General features: G+C 49.6%; 8 protein-coding genes across 8 annotated transcripts; 1 reads left to right on the top strand and 7 right to left on the bottom strand.

Moving 5' to 3' along the window:
* Positions 1-570: 570 nt before the first annotated feature.
* BX661DRAFT_6333 (uncharacterized protein) lies at positions 571-1,187 on the bottom strand. The gene has a single exon (XM_051539341.1). The coding sequence runs from the start codon at positions 1,068-1,070 to the stop codon at positions 624-626; it is 447 nt and encodes a 148-aa protein (XP_051395297.1). The 5' UTR covers positions 1,071-1,187; the 3' UTR covers positions 571-623.
* A 443-nt stretch (positions 1,188-1,630) lies between these two features.
* Positions 1,631-3,401, top strand: BX661DRAFT_6339 (uncharacterized protein). The gene has a single exon (XM_051539343.1). The coding sequence runs from the start codon at positions 1,778-1,780 to the stop codon at positions 3,347-3,349; it is 1,572 nt and encodes a 523-aa protein (XP_051395296.1). The 5' UTR covers positions 1,631-1,777; the 3' UTR covers positions 3,350-3,401.
* Positions 3,226-4,798, bottom strand: BX661DRAFT_6363 (cytidine deaminase-like protein). Its single transcript, XM_051539347.1, has 2 exons — positions 4,674-4,798; positions 3,226-4,543 (listed from the first exon to the last, which is right to left on the bottom strand). The coding sequence occupies exons 1-2, from the start codon at positions 4,690-4,692 to the stop codon at positions 3,453-3,455; spliced, it is 1,110 nt and encodes a 369-aa protein (XP_051395295.1). The 5' UTR covers positions 4,693-4,798; the 3' UTR covers positions 3,226-3,452.
* A 106-nt stretch (positions 4,799-4,904) lies between these two features.
* On the bottom strand, positions 4,905-5,762 carry BX661DRAFT_192734 (urease accessory protein ureg; the record flags this gene model as incomplete). Its single annotated transcript, XM_051537728.1, has 1 exon — positions 4,905-5,762. The coding sequence occupies one exon, from the start codon at positions 5,760-5,762 to the stop codon at positions 4,905-4,907; it is 858 nt and encodes a 285-aa protein (XP_051395294.1).
* A 370-nt stretch (positions 5,763-6,132) lies between these two features.
* On the bottom strand, positions 6,133-8,116 carry BX661DRAFT_175748 (adenylate cyclase associated N terminal-domain-containing protein). Its single transcript, XM_051534157.1, has one exon. The coding sequence runs from the start codon at positions 7,726-7,728 to the stop codon at positions 6,208-6,210; it is 1,521 nt and encodes a 506-aa protein (XP_051395293.1). The 5' UTR covers positions 7,729-8,116; the 3' UTR covers positions 6,133-6,207.
* On the bottom strand, positions 8,117-9,820 carry BX661DRAFT_175747 (UAA transporter). Its single transcript, XM_051534156.1, has one exon. The coding sequence runs from the start codon at positions 9,339-9,341 to the stop codon at positions 8,196-8,198; it is 1,146 nt and encodes a 381-aa protein (XP_051395292.1). The 5' UTR covers positions 9,342-9,820; the 3' UTR covers positions 8,117-8,195.
* Positions 9,821-9,832: 12 nt separating this feature from the next.
* On the bottom strand, positions 9,833-14,692 carry BX661DRAFT_175744 (glutamate-cysteine ligase-domain-containing protein). The gene is made up of 4 exons (XM_051534155.1): positions 14,075-14,692; positions 13,072-13,300; positions 11,395-12,143; positions 9,833-11,215 (listed from the first exon to the last, which is right to left on the bottom strand). The coding sequence occupies exons 1-4, from the start codon at positions 14,222-14,224 to the stop codon at positions 9,983-9,985; spliced, it is 2,361 nt and encodes a 786-aa protein (XP_051395291.1). The 5' UTR covers positions 14,225-14,692; the 3' UTR covers positions 9,833-9,982.
* A 566-nt stretch (positions 14,693-15,258) lies between these two features.
* BX661DRAFT_159230 (glutamate-cysteine ligase-domain-containing protein) lies at positions 15,259-18,484 on the bottom strand. The gene is made up of 4 exons (XM_051533293.1): positions 18,209-18,484; positions 17,922-18,108; positions 16,141-17,350; positions 15,259-16,065 (listed from the first exon to the last, which is right to left on the bottom strand). The coding sequence occupies exons 1-4, from the start codon at positions 18,356-18,358 to the stop codon at positions 15,720-15,722; spliced, it is 1,893 nt and encodes a 630-aa protein (XP_051395290.1). The 5' UTR covers positions 18,359-18,484; the 3' UTR covers positions 15,259-15,719.
* Between the last annotated feature and the right edge of the window lie 42 nt (positions 18,485-18,526).

The following is an 18,526-nucleotide window of genomic DNA, read 5'->3' as shown; positions in this document are numbered from 1 at the left end:
TGTTGATTTTAGTTTGGCTGGTCACCCATGTGGAAAACCTTACACTCGCTGTCCAAGCGCACACGCCATATTTATGCTGTTGTATTTCCAAAGCCACAACAAAAGATAGACGCAAAAGCACAGCGAGTTAAAATTAGCATGGCTTTTGTTTGTTTGTTTGTTTGTTTGTTTGTTTGTTTGTGTTAAGTTACAGAAACAACAGCATCTTTACATTGCCGAAATTGCAGCATCCATCCAACATTTCTATCTTTGGCAGAGAGAAAACCCGAGTGAGAGAGCTAGAGCAGAGTTCCCAGTCTATAACAATTTATTGTGCGGACCGCATCTATTGTCATTGTCATTGTATTATTTTGTAATGAGTGTCTGGATTGTTTGCAGTTCATTAAAAATAAACCCAAATTTGGATCCATGTAGTGTGTTTATTGTACGAAATTGCATTTATTGCGTTTTATTGTACTGCAACATCTCTGCCAATTATTAGCCTTGCAGTTGGTGTCCCTTATTTGAATATCAAATAAAGAGCAAAAGAGCACAAGTGGTATTGTGCCAAGTTTAAAGGACCCTATTTCTTTATGTTTTGTTTTAAATCTGTGCCCTTATTTTAGAGTGGACTGTGGATCGTTTCAAGGATGTGTCAAAGCATGTAAACCCCGAATACAATTTTTTTTCCTTTTTGCAGAATTTGCATTGGCATTGGCATTGGCATTGGTCAGCAAATAAAATGAACGCTGCTCATGTATGTCTCTTTGTGTGGAACTTTGCATGCTTAGCCAAAATGTGTGCCAAGACTTTTTCTCTGAAAGAAAAAATGAAACCGATGAGGGAAGCAGTTCAGAAAGAAGAAATATGTTGGATAGGAAATTCCAAATACGAGATACAAAGCTGGAAGTGCGCAGCGCTCTCACAAAGCAGAGCCAGATAAAATTGTCCAACTGATTTTTAAACAAAATATTGGGAATTTCCGCGTTTTCGCTAACGTTGGATGGAGGCGAGCAGGCGACAACTTGTACAAGCACAAGTACAAGTACAAGCACAAGCACAAGCACAAGTACAAGTTGTCGCAATTGCATTGACTTTATCCAAAAGTCATTTTACAAGCTCTCGGCTCTTTTTTAACGTACGTGTATTGCCACCACAGTTTGATTTTTTGGTTGAAAAGTAAAAATAATAAAAATGCGCCGAAATATTGGGCCGGCTGCATTACATCTACCCGCATTGTATCCACATTCTGTTTCAATACACGAGGTGGTTGCATGATGTGATGTCGCTGAGCTAAATATGCACCCTTGCTTTTATGTTTGCCATTTAAATAGAAACATTGCCACCCAAAACTATTAATATGTTTATTGCACACAATGCCGCGCATTTGTGAGCAGACGTGCTGGTATAAAGGTTGTAGTGTAATTTTCTGCGAATCACATGAGCAATGCCAAAAATACCCTGGAGCAAGAAATGCAATGCAATCGTCACACACTTTAGCATCCCGGCGTCACCATACTTGCTTATTCCATGATAACATCGATAAACTGCGCACTGATGATTTTTTTACGCACAGAATCAAGTGTCCCACGTCTAGAACTCTAAAAATAAAACATTTATACTACACGCTTCCTGCACACCAACGATCGCAAATAGTACTAGCGCATCCGCTCACTGACGTAGCTCTTACATCCGCTGTAGTTTTTTCTTTGCACAGCACCTTGATTTTGTCTCGCTCGCATTTACATTTCAAACACAACTGCGGACCCAGCTTTACACATTCTTTATTTAGCTGGCCATGTCGGACCCTTTAGTAGTGCTTCCAATGGATATTTCCATTCTGATATTTGGAAACATGGCGCTGCACGAGATTGCCCGCTGCATGCTAGTATCTAAAAAGTGGTACTATTCGCTCGATAGGTGGTCGGTTCTATGGAAGAACATCGAAATAAGCGACATTGCACCCAGCAACAGCCTAGCCACCAGTCGCGCAGATCTTGGATTTCGGTTGGCAAACAGAACATCAACGCGCGACACCTCGGATCACAGTGACATATTCAAATCGCGACTGCTGTACGACCAGAACCTCAAAACGCTTGCACGCAGGGCAGGACCAGCACTTTCAAGGCTGTCATTGCCCTTTTCGCCGTTAATAACGGACGTCGGGTTGGCGACGCTGATTCACTTTGGGTGCGTTAATATTCGAGCTCTCGAGATTCGGGCCAACAGACATATCACCAACGGGATGCTCGAGACCCTTATTGACAGGATCGGCAGCCGGCTGGAGCACGTTGCGTTGAGCACTACCGAAATATCGGACTTTGTCGTACAGCGGCTGCTTGTCAGCGCCCCAAACCTGACGCGCCTGGACCTGTCCTTCTGCCGCTTTATCACGGTCGATGCGTTTCCCGTGGCTGAAACATCCGAGTTTGTATTTTCCTTTACGCAGAATCCCGGCGTGCCAATTGGCGATGAAGACGGCAGCCTGTCGGCGTTAAATGATGGCAGGGACTGGCACCGCATGTTTTCTGTCGACAAGCAGTCTTTGCCAAAACTCAAAGTTTTGCTGCTCAGCGGGTGCAAGGAAATTACCGACTCTGCGATCCGCAGGATTTTCTATGCGTTTGCCCACAGCCTCTGTGTCCTCGACATTTGCCACACAAAGGCCTCGTTTATGGCGCTCCACTCGATTGCCACAGAGCACAGGCGGCCATTGAAGCTGCAAGCGCTGATGATGAACAGCATCCCGGGGCACGACGAGAACAACGAGGAGTTGATGGGTATTACCAATGGTGGTTTCGGGCTGCCGCTCGATGTTGTTGATAATTTGGCGACCAGAATCCCCGATCTAATGCAGTTGTGTCTCGGCGGCGGCATCAGCCTAGTTAGCGACGATCTGCTTGTCGGCATTTTGCGCCACTGCCGCGGGCTGCTGTTCATCGATGTCCATGATGCCTTGCGGGTGGGCGATCGTACCCTGTTTGCGCTATCGGAGAACTGCACCGGGCTGCGATCTGTGAATCTCAGCGGGTGCCTGTCGTGCTCAGATGCTGGCGTAATTCCACTGGTCCGCAACTGCACTTTTATAACCCACCTCGATCTGTCGGCAATTGACATCAGCGACGACAGTCTGGCTGCTATTGGGGACCACCAGCTGCATCTAAAGAGTCTGTTGTTGGACTTTTGCCGACGCATAACGACCAACGGGATCAAGGTTGTTGTTGAAGGGACTACAGGTCTGGGATGCATGTTTACGCTGACTGAGCTGAGCTTTATTCAATGCCGGAGGGTCAGCGACGAGGCGGTCGACTGGTGCAAGGAGCGCATGCTGCCCGATGCTGTCGTGTCCTTTAAATTCAATTATCGCTAAACATTAATAAACCCTAGTGGGTTACCAAAAATGATTTAATCCGAGTGCATTTATCTATGTGTGTGCAAATAAAAGTGAATTGTACATTGCTGCGTTTTACTCTTCATGGCGAGCCGATCTCCATGCTGATGGTTGGCGGCGTATGCTGGCGAACGACGATCTTGGCCTCTTTGAACAGCTTGAGCGTCAGCTCATCCATGCCATACCCCTTCGAGTAGACAACGACCTTAACGCCAACCTGGACGATCTTCTTTGCGCACCCCAGGCAGGGACACGTATTGCAGTACAGCACCACATCAACAGCATTGCGCACCCGTCCCCTGCCAGCCTCCAGCAAGGCATTCTCCTCTGCATGGATGCACAGGCAGTGGTCCAGCGACACACCGCACGGCGTGCCGTCGTTGCACCGGGGGCAGCCGCCCTCATTGCAATTTGTGATTCCCTTGGGCGTGCCATTGTATCCTGTCGCAATGATCTGGTTGTCCTTGACCAGGATACACCCGACCTTGCGCTTCATGCAATTGGCCCTGTGCGATGCCAGCTCCGAAAGAAGCATAAAATATGTGTCCCACGACGGTCGGATGCGCTCAGGATTAGTCAGGTCAATGTGCTCGAGGTACGCGTAGAGACCGGCCAGCGTATCAAATGTGTTGGCAATGGATACGTTGGCGCTGGCCAGCACGCGCTTGAGGTTAAGTTCGTGGGCGGCCGACGCATTGCGAATAATCGACGACAGCAATGGCTGCGGCTCGGCGTCGGCCGCCAGGCATATGCCGATGTCCAGTTCCTTTGCCAAATCACTCACAGCCTGCGCTCCCCTGGGCGGATCCTCGCACGCGTACATGGTCCTGTCGTCCAGTTCAACAAACTTCTCCAAAGTTATTGGCTCCTCATGGTGTGCGATTCGCTTTGCGCAATGCCGGCTGTAGCGTGTGCCCGTGGGCGCGTCGATGCCGACAACAAGAACAAATGGCCGCTTCCACAGGAGATATAGGTTGACCGGGCTGGTCACGTCAGTGGTGACAAAGTTGGTCCGCCAGCGTGGCGTCACGTATTCGAGAATGCTCTTTGTGGATTGGAATGCCAGATCACCCTGCGTTGTGACAGCATTGGTGTTGGATATGTGCAGGCGAGTGAATCCCATTGTGCGGATGAGATAGCTAGCAACCTCCTCCTTGCCGCTGGACGTTGAACCTACATTAACACAAGGCAATTTCTAAACAAAAAATGAGTGTACTTGCTTCAAAAATAAAGCAGACGTGATCAATACTTGTCTGCCATTCCTCTCCTTCCGTGTTGAACAATGCTAGTGCTCGTTGCATACCGATAATAGCAATAAACATGGCGAATAAAAATAACAAAAAATTCAAATAGGGTAAAGCTGAAGGGGAAAAAAGAAGAAGAAAAAGGTGAAAACAAAAGCAGAACAGAACTCTGCCATGCAAAGATCGACAGCTCAAGTGAATTTTGTTTCTCACACGCCCCTAAAATGTAAAAAAGGGCTTTTGGGTATGATGGGATTTATGCAATATATGTGTGTGTGTTTTTTATCTAGCTACTTGATCCTAGCTCCCGGCACGCAGTCCTGCCAGGCATGCAGGATGTGGTTGATAATTTCGTCGACATTCTTGCCATGCTTGATCACAGCCATCGTTACAGGGCCGCCATCGCGGATATTGTTGGCGTCGCGCAGCATGACATCGAGGTCAGCACCCACAGCCTCAGCGAGATCCGTCTTGTTAATGACCAGCAGATCGCTCATGGTGATGCCGGGCCCGCCCTTGCGCGGAATCTTGTCACCACCACTGACATCGATAACGTAGATAATGTAGTCGGCCAGCTCGCGACTAAAGTTCGCCGCCAGGTTATCGCCGCCAGACTCGATCAGCAGCAGTTCAGGCTCGAACTTGGCATGCAGGACCTCCAGCGCATGCAGGTTAGCTGTGATGTCCTCGCGCACGGCAGCGTGAGGGCATCCGCCAGTCTCCACAGCAACAATGCGCTCGGCATCCAGGGCACCGTTGCGTGTCAGGAACTCGGCGTCCTCGCGGGTGAATATGTCGTTGGTGACGCATGCGAGGTTGTACCGGTCGCGGAGTGCGCGGCACAGCTGCAGAAGGAGGGCGGTTTTGCCGCTGCCAACGGGGCCGCCGATTCCGACTGTGAACGCGCGCTCTCCCCAGTCACGCCCTGTGCGGTTGTAGGGCGCCCGCTCATGGTAGCGGCCTGGGTGGTCAAGAACGTCGTGGGTGTGACCGTGCTCGATGGCACGATCATGGGAGTGGCTGTGGTCGTGACCGTGAGAATGGTCATGAGAGTGGCTGTGGGACGAAGCAGAGTCAGGTCCGCTGTTGAGAGCACCGACCTTGAACTCACACACTCCGCTGCCGCTAGTATCCTTGATTAAAGTCATGACAGATGCCGAGTGGTTAGTATTAATATAAACTGCCAAGTTTGTTTTGTGTATTCCGAAGAAGCAAGGAGTGGCAGAGGTTGGGGTTTTAAACTCACACGCCAGTTACAGAGCAGAAATGCAAATTTCATTTTGATGTCGCAAGCCACCACACCCCCTCCTCTTCGTCCTCCCGGTCAAGCCATGTGAACACGAACCGATTGGCATCGTTGATTTGATTTGATTTGATTTGCATTTGATATCCGATATTTGCAGTCAACTTTATATTATTGCACTGGGTTTAGATAAAATGTTAAACGGGGCCCTATACATTCAAGAAAAAATAACTATATAAGCGAGCTTTAGGCAAAAAAAGACATTAGACAAATGCTTCAAAAGTTTTTTAAACATTAAAACGTTATATTGAAATCATATAAAAGTGCATCCTACAGGGTCACACATATTTCTATCCGGTGTGCTCGAGGATGGTTGTCACCAGCTTCCCGTCCTTGACGACAGTCTGCAGCTGTTCGGGAATAGGCTGCTCAACAAAATTGTCGTCCTCGACATTGCTGGTCTCATAGGGGAATGAGATATTGACCTCGGATGCCTTTGCTGTGGTAATCTGTGTGTTATCGCGGGCACTCTCGGACAAAAACACATGCGCACCGTCCGTGCGGTCAATCTGAATCGAAGCGACCATATCCCTCACCTGCACCTGCACGGATTTGCAGTTGACGATCTCGCATTGCGCGACAAGGGTGTCAAAAACAATACCGCACTTTTGGCACCCGTCGATGGCAATGCTGTTGAGCTTGTTCTTGACTTCCAAGGTTGTGCCATTGCAGTTGAACATATACACGGTTTGCTTGGTCTCGGTTGCCTCGATGACCAGGTGCTCAGTGCCGTAGTTCTCGACAATCCACTTGGAGCCCTGAAGCTGCATCCGCGGCAGCCGCTGTGCCACCGCTTGGGGCTGGGCCTGTTTGGACGCAGAGCTCGATTCCGCCTTGTCCTGCACGGTGCCACCAACACGCAAGGCTGGGTTCTTGTGCGTCATTTCGCTCTTTTCCACCTTGCGCAGGCCACCGGTGATGGCGCCGCCCTTGTTGATGTCGGCAAAAAGAGCGCCGCGAGTAACAGGAGCAGCCAACGAGCTGCCGGCAACTTCAATGGCGCCAGGAGGCGGCGGTGGAGGGGCCGGTGGCGGAGCTCCCCCAGAGAAAGCAGGGGGTGCCGCCGAGGAAGCTGCTGGAGCCCCACCCTTGATAGCATGCAGCGCCTGGGCAGAATCCTCGCCCTTGGGGTTCCACACCAAGCCCTTGGTATGGAACTGCTTGACATAGGCAGCCATCTCGCGCAGTATGCTCAAAAAGGCCTTGACCCACTCAACATGCCTGTTGTCCTTCTCCTTCCACTTTTTCAGCACGCGGTTCGAATAAAACTGCGCCGAGTCCTTCATTTCGTTAATATACGGCACCGGTGTGGGCTCGACTGCCACCCACCCAAAGGCAGCAATACCCTCGGCAACCGTCGACAAGTTGTCAAACATGTCGGATGGCCTGTTCTTGTCCTTGATATCAATGGCCTTCTGGATGGCCTGCTGCTGGGGCTCCAAAAGAGCCGGAATCTGGTCCATTGTCGGCTTCTTCGTCAGCCCGGCGATACGAATGAAATTACGCTGTGCGTCAAACAACGCAGAGACGCTCTCCGCCTGCTCACCAACGAGGCCGCCAATTTGTTGAGAGAGCTCGATGAATTTTTCGACGTACGGCTGCAGTGCCGCTTCGTACTCAACAACTGCCTTGCTGTCTGCACCAGCATCGCTCGACAGACTGGCATTGCTATCGGTGATATTGCTGCTGCTGCCGGTGGTGTTGGCTGCGCTGGCTTTTTGCTCGGCGTGCTTGGCTGCCATCTCCTCCAGCCGCATGGTCGCCTTCTCGACCCGCTTCAGCAGACTCTGTAGGTCATTGGACACGGTCATCTGCAGATGAGTTAAAATGAATCAGTTGACGATTGCGCAAAAAAAATACGATGAATGTGGGTGGTCGTGTGTAAAAAAGGAAGTTTACAGCTTTTCGCCGAATAATAGAGATAAAACAAAAAAAGTGTTTATAAAAGAAAGAAGTGTGCTTGTATGTGCGGAGAAGCAAAAATAATAATAAAATGGAAATGCTGCCTCATGCTTGTTTGTATTTCGACCCTCATCTGCCTGCCAAAAAAAAAGCACAGACCAAAATCTTATAAGCCAAAACGTGGACGCGGTCTACACGCCCAAAAAATAATGAGTGAAAGCTAAAAAGAAAAACGTATTGCTTTATTTTGAAAGTTCAAATATGGAATGAAAAGGAAATAGAAAAGTGCAAAAAAAGTGCAAAAGGATATATAATCTGAAGAAAAAAAATGAAATGAAATGAATTTGCGGCCAAAACAACCAAGTACGGGAAGAATTTATGTGGCAGCCACCTCGACCATCTGGCGTCTTCTCAGATCACCACTGGCATCCGCCTGAGTACCGCCAGACTTGCGCTTCAACGCAGCCCGCACCGCAGCAGCACGCTCGCCCGAAAGCGATGGCGACGTGACACGCTTAACAGGCTCCCCCGCTGTATCGGGCAAATCAGCCACCGCCGGCTGCAGCTTCTTTCCCGCCCGCTTAATCATATGCTTCTTATACACCTCGAGGGTAATGCCCGCAAATACCAGGCCAGTGGCCGACCACTGTCTCTGGTTCAGCGGGTGGCCATTGTAGAACACCGAGATCAAAATAGTCAAGAACTTGCGCGTCACATTGATTGTCGTCAGAGTCAGCGAGCCAAAGTTGGCCAAGATGTAGAACATAAAGCACTGGCCGAGCGAACCGCAAATGGCAAACATGGCAATGTCGGTCATCGCGCGAGGATGCGTGTACAGGAACCGTATTGCCGAAGCCAGCTCCGGATTGTACGGGTTCAGCAGCCACAGGGACATGAGAACTGTGCTGCATAGGTTCATAATGCACATCATGTTCTGGCCTGTAATCTCAGAATCCTCAGCAAAAATGTGTTCCTGGGTCGAGTACATCGTACCGTCAAACGCCAAATTAATCAACACAAGCGCCAGCCCATAAAGGCTATTTTCAACAACCGCCGCGCTGCCGCTGCCGCCGCTTTTGAACAGCATGAACCCCGACACTCCGGCCGATATCATCGCCACCACTGCGTACATGAACGTCGGATAATGCTTGCGATAAAGCACCTTGTTCATGAACATAACCGGGATCAACTTGCATGTTTTTGCCAATGTCATCGTCGGGTAATTAATATATTTGAGCGCCATGTACCCGAACTGAGACCCCAGAGAGTTAAGCACGGCGACTTGGAAGAACCGCTTCCACCGGTGCGCGTTCATCTTAAGCATTGGCTTTTTCTGGATGACACGGACGTAGAAGTACCCTGTGAGGGATGCAGACATTGCTTGGATAATGTTGAGTACAATTGTGAAGCGGAATCGCTGGTGGTCCTCGCCGTACGTGGACATTGTCACCCGCTCCTGCATGACAGACCATGTTAGATAGCAGGCGTAGATGCCACCGACACAGACAACAAAGTCGAGCATTGTGCGTGAGAATGAGAGAAATTCCCAAAGGTCGAATGTGAAAAATAGAGAGAGGAAAACAGAGTTGGGAAAAGTAGAAGAGGAAACAAAAAAGGGGGCAATAGGGAAAATGAAGAAAAAGGCCAAAAGAGCACAAAATACAAAATGCAAAATAAAAGGGCAGCTGCCCTCTGTGAGTGGTCCAGCAGTGGAATGGGAATGACACGCACACAAAGCGCCAGCCAATCTGAACGCCACATCACGTTCGATTGTGTGATTGGCGCAGACAAAATCGAGGCGATTCAAGCTATCGGAGATCCTAAGATGGCAGGCACACGTCCGGTTTGTGGCTCGATTCGCATTTCAACAGTGTCGGACGCACTCTTTCTCCCTAACATCTCTGGTCGCCACACATATATTTTGTGTGTTATAGTTTGTCAATAGTAGAGTCCAATGTTTATTTGTCTCGCACAAGGACACCAACCGGCCTAAGACCAGCAATGGCAATGGCAATGGCAGTGTGTGTTGCAGCAAATTTAGCTGTTGGTGGAAGTGCGCTGTGAATCTGCGTGTATTTCATATTAAGAATGTGCGCAAGCGGATTGAATGCCTCAAGAGGTGCCATGCATGCATGCGCGTGTGTGGTGGAGCTGTAGCATCAATCATCCCAGCAGCTCGGGTGCCATTATCTTCCCTTCCTCAATGTCGTTCATGGTCCGCAGCATATCATAGTTGATGGATGGAGGCACGACAGAGTCGCGTTTGTACTCTGGGTGGTTCCGAACAAAGCGCCTCATCCACGTCGCCAGCGTACACAGCTTGCCGCTCGCGCGCCTTTCAACCAGCCACAGCTGGCGGCGCACCTCCCTCTCGACGTCGTACTCCAGATGCAAGGTTGGCAAAAACGACTGGATGATTTTGAGCAACCCCATGACCCTATGTTTCGGTGACCCGTTCAGTATCTCGTCGACCGTCAGCTCGACATATTCGGCTGACTCGGGCGACTTGATGCCAATGTGCCTATGAAACTGGTCCTGTTCTACCGGAGAGCCCGGCATGTGCGGGTCGGGCCGGCTTCTGACATTGCCGCGCCACGGAATGCGCCCCGAGCTGCTGGAGTTTCCATCCTTTCCACTAAACACGTCGCGCCGGAAGATGAACTGCTGGTCTTTGACAGCGTTAATCTTCTGGGCCCGCGACATGTTTTGGTCCATCTGCGAGATCGGCAAGTAGAGGTTGAGGCGGTAGGAGATGATGACGCGGCTGAGCAGCACAATGAACGTAATCAGCGCCGCATTCTCGGCGTCTGTAAGCTGCACCTCCAGCGACATAAACTCGATCTCCCAGCCGCTGCCCGTGCTAGTATTGGGAGGATACAGGCAGACATTCTGGCGGTTACAGCCGAGAAAGCGCTTAAAATGCTCCTGGCCATCCGAATCAATACTTGCACTTGCACTGCTGCCATTTCTATTGTCATTGCCATTGCCACTTCTGTCATTGCCATCGGCTCTGTTCCCGCTCCCGCTGTTGTTGTCGCCCAGCATTTTTGCCGAGGCGTAGTGCAGGTCGCGAATGAACAAGCGCGCGACATGCTGGGACAAAAGGTTGTCTACACCGCCGTCCTTCATCTTCCAGTACGAGCAGCTATCGTATGTGTACTGACAGTCGTTGATTTCGGGGTGGAATGCCAGGTTTTTGCTTGTCGGGCTGGGCCCCAAGTACGTGTCAATCGAGCCAAAGCGCGACTTTAGTAGCGTGCCCTTGGCCGTAGTAAGTGGTACAATCCCACGCTCCTGTGCCGAGCGGTCATCTACAGCGCTGCACTGCACATCCCAGTAGCAATCGCGGTTGGTCAGGTGCCCCTTTACGATCGGCGTGGCTGCAGTCAAGGCAGTCTACAAAATAAGGGAAAATACAAAGTAAATGGACACATACACGCTCTTTTATCTTTGTTATCATTAGCGCTGCGAGTGACTAGTCGGCTGGCTTTTTTTCAGAAAGAGAAAAACTCGCGTGATCTCTAAGATGACAAGCACTGGCTCGTTGCGCGTGTGTATGCGGCTTTCAAACTTACCATGATAGCACAGATTGGCGCTAGCTGGTCATAGAGAATGCGCGCTTCGCCGAGGTCGGCCGCGCACAGGGTTACGCGCAGCACGCCGCCACTGCCAATTCCATACAACGGCGAGTCCAAAAGTAAACTATTTTTGCCCGATGGCATTTCAAACATCAGCGGCAGCGGCGACGGATTCACAGCGTACGGCATCCTCTGGGTGTCTCTCGACGGAACGCCATTAAAGGCACTCGCATCGGCAGAATATGATGGCGTCTCTACTGCTGCTTCTGGGCGCGCGGCAACGTTGCCAACGCTGGCGACAGCATGCTGAGGGACAGCGGGTGTCCCAGCAGTGCGGGCGTGTCCATCAAGGCCAACGGCGCTCTGCAGGATGCCAAAGTCTAAAGTTTCCAACGAAAGATCCTTGTCTGCAAACGGCCACGGCGTGTTAGCATCGCGAAACACTGGTACAGCTGTGTAAGGAACAATTCCGCGGCGATCTATGATCCCCCCAATCTCCAATGTGAATGGCGGCATTGGGTTGAGGCAGTTTTCTGACAACAGCATGCTGCGGAGCAGAGGGCCGTTGGTTAGGTCCTGGTCCTCAATGTATATGTCAGCACCGAGAAGCGGAAACTGCCCCACAGAGAGCAGCATCTCGTCAGGCTTTAGTTTGCTTTTCAGCAGGCGCCGCCGCTCTCGCAGGCATTCAGAAATACCAGTTGCCAGCTGACCGACACAAAATTCGCGCAGGTATTGTGGCTCGCCTATACCAGTTTGTAGCAAAAAACAACCATTTTTAATGGCAGATATTACAAAGGATTAACATGGTGTGTCAACAAGTGCAAGCGTAATAATGACATATTGTTTCATGCGTCTAGTTGTGCTGCGAAATGTGCGAAATGTCGGGGTGTTTAGAAATAATGGAGGAAGCAATGCAGATCGACATCAGAATCGGTATCCGGATTTGGCGGCAATGTCCGTGTTCATATCCAAGATGCAAATGAGAAGGATTGGCCTGTGTATTTTTTCTACAAGCGGCTGATGGATAAAGATGATATGCCTCGAACCAAGCCTAGCGAGAAAGAGAAGAGTAAAATAAATTTTGAGAGCTGAGCACAATGGCTCGCACGGACTGCATATACAGATAGAGGATGGGTGCAATGTATCATTGGAATAGCAGAGGATCGCAAATATGATACATATTTTGGGCACAATACTGGACGTATAATTCCAAGCGTTCGCCACCTTCGCAAAATGCGAACACCCAAGCGCGTCGATAGCAACGCGATGGGCAAAAGTGCGTTATTTTCTAAAACACACGACTCAGAATGAACAAGAACGCACCAGTTGGGCCACTTGTGTTTAAAATTACATTCCAAAGGACAGGCAATGAGGCACGATACCAAAAAACAGGTTGCTTGGCCTGCTGGCTGTCATTGTGTCTTCTGCAGATCGCTTTTCTCCCTCTATTCCCCAATATCATCAGCCCGCCTTTTCAATTTTGCATATCAGGAAAAAGTGGGATGAAAAAATCAACCCAGAATATTGGGTGGGTTGTGGTGGTGGCGGCGGCAGCGGGATCAATATAAGCAGCGCTGCGGGAAAGCGCCAACACAGCAAACAAAAAACATTTACCTAATAATTAGGAAATGCACAAGCAGCGACTGACTGCTTGAGAGATTCTGCACTTACATCGAAGGGCAAACCGGGCGTGGGCTGGGCGCCAGGACGTCTGTTCTGCTGCCACATTGGCGGATGTGTCACCAGGATTGCTCGATGCTTCTCTGTCGTGGACCTGTGGGTGCATGCCGGTTGAGGCGAGGGTGAGGTCGCATCCTAGCTCTCGGAGAATTTCGGGCACTCGGGGACTCAACACGACGCGCCGGGAATCATCGTCGCGCTTTACTATTACATATCCGACCTAAAAATGATGTTTCCGGTCGCAGTAGAACGGGGGGAGGGAAAATAGCGTCGAGACAGAAATTTGGTTAGCCAAAGCCAAAGCCATAGCCAAAGCAAAATTAAAGGAGCATTGTGAAAATAGCAACGCTTGTGGCGATGCTACTGCTCGCACTTTTTGGTTGCAGGGCGGCTCGAACCATATGGTCAAGAGGACAAAAAGAGAAAAGGAACGAATGTCATAATAAAGCGGAAAGTGCAATACATGTCGCTGCCTACCATGCCTACGCAGATAGATGCATGTGCAACAACAATGTACAACACATGGCAGTAAAGTTATGCTCCATTGCTGCAGGCGGAGAAAAGAAAGGGCTGACCCTTTGCTCTGGAATATTTGCGCGCAAAAAAGTCATTTGTATTCCGGGAAAGCAGCTTACCAGAATGTTAACAGAAATGAAGTGTCACTAGGATCTTTTCTCCCCACGCTCATGATATGCCACATAGAGCTGACCAGATTCGCCACCGACATCATGGCCACAGCCGCTGCTGCACATATGGAAATAGAAAAACGGCCGCGTAGCTGGTGGGGAGAGTGTAGTACAAACTATTCAAACTATTTGTCTAGACAATTGTGCGCATGCTCAAAAGCATATCTCATATATGGCAAAAGGAGAAAGACAAAAGAAAGGCCACGATGGACATCTCAGATAGACAGGCGCAGTGGCAACTCGCATCGAGGAAAATAAAAGTGAAAAGGTGATATTTCCCGCATATTGTTTTGCTTGTGCGCACTTACCGTTTCGTGCCAAGTAAAATCGTTGACCTTTTTGGTCTGCGAGCCCCTCCACGCAGCGATAAACTGGTCTGTTGCCTGCCTGCGGATCTCCTCCATGCGCGGAAGTATATCCTGCCACGAATACATGTCTGAATGGATTGAGCGAGTCATTCAAATTGAATTCAAAAACGAAATAAAAAGAGGTGTGCTGACCCTGCTTGTCTGCTATTATCCCGCGTATTGCTAAGGCGTAAGAGATACCAGGGTTGGTGTTGGTGTGTATGGAGTGCGACCAGAGGGCAACGTTGATAAGTGCCAATGGTGGGTCAAGTAGAATAAAAAGAAATAGTAGTGAATATGCCAAAGTGATGCTAATAGAGGCGTGTCATGCAATACACAGGGTGGTGAAGCGAGGCGAGGTAAGGTTAAGTGAGGTAAGTGCAAATAAACAAAAAAAAGACAAGTAACAAAAATTTTATGAGAAACAGGCTTTGCAAAATTAAAAAAGAATGGAATATTAGGGTGGAAAAGGTGCAGCAAAAATGAAATTGAAGCAAAGATGTATTGGTCAAATCTCTTTTCAAGAACACACTTATAACGGCGTAAATGCCAGAATATATTTTTTTCGTAGGATTTTCTTCCAAGATGACTGAATGCTGAGCAACAAAAAAAGAGGAAAAAGGAAAAAGGGAGAGCCTTCGGATTGACCAAATTAAAAGTGCTGCTCAATAGCGCTGCACGCGGGCATCAGGCAGCGAAGAAAAAAAAGAGTTGGTAAGAAGTGCCAAAAATGGTGCAAACAACAGATATGCGGACGCGCAACAACTCCAGCCATTTGCACTGTGCATAATATGCGTTTGATTCATTTGATTTGCTTTCTTCGCATGCATTTCTTTCGCGAGATGATCAAGTATTTACTCGTTTTTTACTCTGCTTACCACACTGCACCGCTTTGTGCCAAGCAAAACAAACAAATAAAGTTTTCATTTCATTATCTACTACACAATGACGTCATGGCAACAAAAGGCGTCTTTTGTTTTTTCTCACAGTTGAGAGAATGCTTTGTTCGCTGCAAGCATGGCAATGTCGAAGCTGCAAAAATACCGGCCAGGGACAGAGGGTTGGGCTGCCCGACAGCAAACCAACTGGGAGCATGTCCGCATTTGGCTATTTTTCTTTTGCTTTTGCCATCGCTTTTAGATTTTATTTTTGCAATTTATGTACTCAAATTTCAATATGTTGGGTCCCTATTCTATATTTACTTGTTTTGCTACGTATATGAAGTATTATATTCGATAAAATTGGAGAAAGGCGTGGCGTGCATGTGCGCATTAAACACAACGCCACCATGTCATGATTCAAGGACACTTTGCTTTGTCTGCGTTTAAACCCCTTTCAAACCCTTGCGACATATCGCTCTATACGGCCGGCAATCTCAAATAGTACGACCAGCTAAATAGTGTTGATATTTAGCATAAGGCCAGAGGTTAGAAAATTGTAATCTTTTTTGTCGGATGCGCCGGGGATACACTGGCCTTCCACACGGGTCTGTTCCGCGTACCAGCATCAAACTGCCAAGTGAAAGCTCAAATGTGTAATAAATACGATAAAATACGATAAGCATTTGAAAGGATAAAATAATATAATGCGCACAGCCTGGCACGAATCATACAGAGCTGCCCCCGGTCCCAACCATCTCCGGAGCGAGGCGCTTTCCGCGAGCCACCTCATCAAGCACAATGACCAAGTCGTAGTTGATCTCTGGGGACACAACCGAGTCAAACTTGTATGCTGGATGGCTGCGCACAAAGTTGCGGATCCAGGCAGCAGCTGTCACGATCGACCCATTGGCGCGCCCGCTGATAAAGGCAATGTACACGTCAATCTTGCTGCGCACAGCGTCATCTAGCGCAATGGAGTCCAGGTACATCTGCACGACCGGAATGAGGCCGACAAACTCGAGCGAGCCGTTGACAATTTCGTTGGCAGACATCTCGATGACGTCTTCCTCGCTGTCAGAGGGCAGCTGTGACCCAAATTTAGACTCAGCCTCAGCCTCAGCCTCAGCCTCAGCCTCAGACTCAGACAACTTGTTATCGCCCAATATGTTGCGGCGGAAGTAGAACTTCTCGTTGAGCACAGCATCGCGGCTGTGGGCGCGCTGCATGTTAATGTCCATTTTCGTTACGGGAATGTACATGTTGATGTCGTTGAACGCCAGCATCGCGCGTGCCAGAAGGACTGTGAACACCGAGAACGCCGCGTTCTCAAAGTCAGTCACTTGCACCTCCAACGGGCGGAACTCTACGCGCCATCCAATGGGCGAGTTTGGTGGAGGCGGCTTGAAGCGCACATTCTGCCAGTTGGTCGACTGGATGTTCTCAAAGTGGTCTGCCGACACCGAGTCGTCTTGGTCGAGGAGCTCCTCAAAGATCACCAGCGGGTCGCGGATAAACAGATGCGACACGTGCTTTGCCATCAGGTCATCGATGCCGCTGTCGGCCAGGTGCTGGTAGATGTCCTTGTCGTAAGCCAGCGGCAGATCGTTGTATTCGGGCCTGAAGTGGCCGTCACTCGAGCCCAGGAATGTGTCGATGGTTCCGTAGCGTGATTTGGGAATGACAAAGCGGTCCTTGGCCAGCGGCCGCAGTCCGCGCTCTTCGGGTGTCCGGTCGTCGACGGCGGCTGAAATGACATTCCACCTGCAGTCCACGTCGGCCAGGTACCCGCGGAAGATTGGCGACGAGGCCGATAGCGACATTATCACTGCGCCAACAGTGGCAAATTGATCATACATCCGGCGCGCCTGGTCAACATTCGGCGCCTGCAGCGTGATCTGGAGGCAGCAGCATCCCATGCCAAAGCCCATGGCGTCCATGTAAATGTGGTCTGGCAGCGCAGCACCCTCCTTAGCCTCGCTGTCCTCAGGGAACAGATTGCGCTCGTAAGGAATGGTCGGGTCGACAAAGGGGTTTGGGGTGTTTGCGTCGTGGAATATGGGCATGTTGATGGCCACCTTGGCGCCACGGCGCTCGCGAATGTTTGCAGCCAGCGTGCGGAATCGGGGGTGCGGGTTAACAACCTCGTCGGGCAAAAAGAGACTGCGCAAAAACTGGCCATTGGGCTTATGCGGGGGGTCGAGGAAGTCGGCGCTGCCAAGCTCGGGGTAGCTTCCGATCGATACGATTATCTCATCCTCGGTCATATTCTCCGCGACTATCTCACGCCGCCGCTTCATATTCGCCTCGACATTGACGAGCTCGTCGACAGTCGAGTTGTACGGATGGCCAGGTGTGCCTACAAAAATTAAGAAAAAAATTATAATCCGTATTAGTTGCGCTGGTCATCCACACTGGCTCTTTGATCAACGAAAAACAAATTAAAAGTCTGGCCTGTGTCAACTTTTTTTCATCTTCTACACACTGGTATTCTTCTTTCTTCTGAAATTACAGGCGCACACCCTTTTGCAATTGCAAAAAAATGGCCGTGTGTCAGATGGCGGCAGACATATCTTATCGATGCGCAGAGATAGTGGGGAAAGGGAAGAGAACACTTTCAAGGCTGTTGATCCAGCGACTTTTCATCTCTGCTGGTCGAGGAACTGCATAAACGAGGTTGCTGCATCTGCATTTGCGCATGAACGCACATGCATCGTCTCAAGTCATGGATGCATAAATGACATCTTTGAAGCCAGCGGTCATTGGTCACAAATGCCCCAGACAAGACAATGTCAACAGTACAACCCGCCATCAACAGCGCGCGAGTGGCCACAGGCAACTAAAAAAGGGCGGATAACCAAATCCAAAAAAAACATATTTGTCAAGGGGTCTAGGCCGATGATACCGTAGACAAAACAAGCTTTGCATACCTTCAATCATATAGCGGCCAAACTCGGGTCTCCACAGTGCCTCGAGCTCGGGCTTTTCGCCAGGGCGGCCAGGGTTGGTGAGCCTCTCGTTCTCCTCCACCTGTAGCAGGCTAAGAAGCTCATGGCCCCGCTGCGACAGGCGCGCACGCCTATTCTTGTGGTCCAGCGAAATGAGAATGTACTCAATCTACAACATAGCAATTCCAAAACAAATAATTCAGTATTAGTACATTGGCCAATGTAAAATTGATGCGGTCAGATATTATAAATTGGCAGCTGCACAGTACCTCATCGCCCCAGAGCAGATTGTCCTTTTGTCGGTCCTTCATGTTGCGCCAGATGTGAAGGAACTGCTCGATTCCGTGTTGGCGCACCTCGCACGCAAGGAGCTTTGCCTGATCCCAGGGAAGCGGCGTGCCCAGCGATAAAAGACCCATGTCGAGAAGAAAAAAGTGATGTGAAAGTAGCAAGTGCTTGTGCTTGTGTGGAGCTGATGTGCGTAGGTAGTTGTCGAAAGCGAGTTGAAATATTTGGCAGAAAATAAAAAAAGTGGAGAAGAAAATAGAAATTTTGCCTTGCCAGATAAAGAAATTATGCTGGCCGAT

The sequence above is a fragment of the Kickxella alabastrina genome, assembly GCF_025024165.1.
Source record: "Kickxella alabastrina strain RSA 675 chromosome Unknown BX661scaffold_1, whole genome shotgun sequence".
NCBI classification, from domain to species: Eukaryota; Fungi; Kickxellomycota; class Kickxellomycetes; order Kickxellales; family Kickxellaceae; genus Kickxella; species Kickxella alabastrina.
The sequence above is the reverse complement of the archived record's forward strand: the minus strand, read 5'-3'. Positions and strand labels throughout refer to the sequence as shown.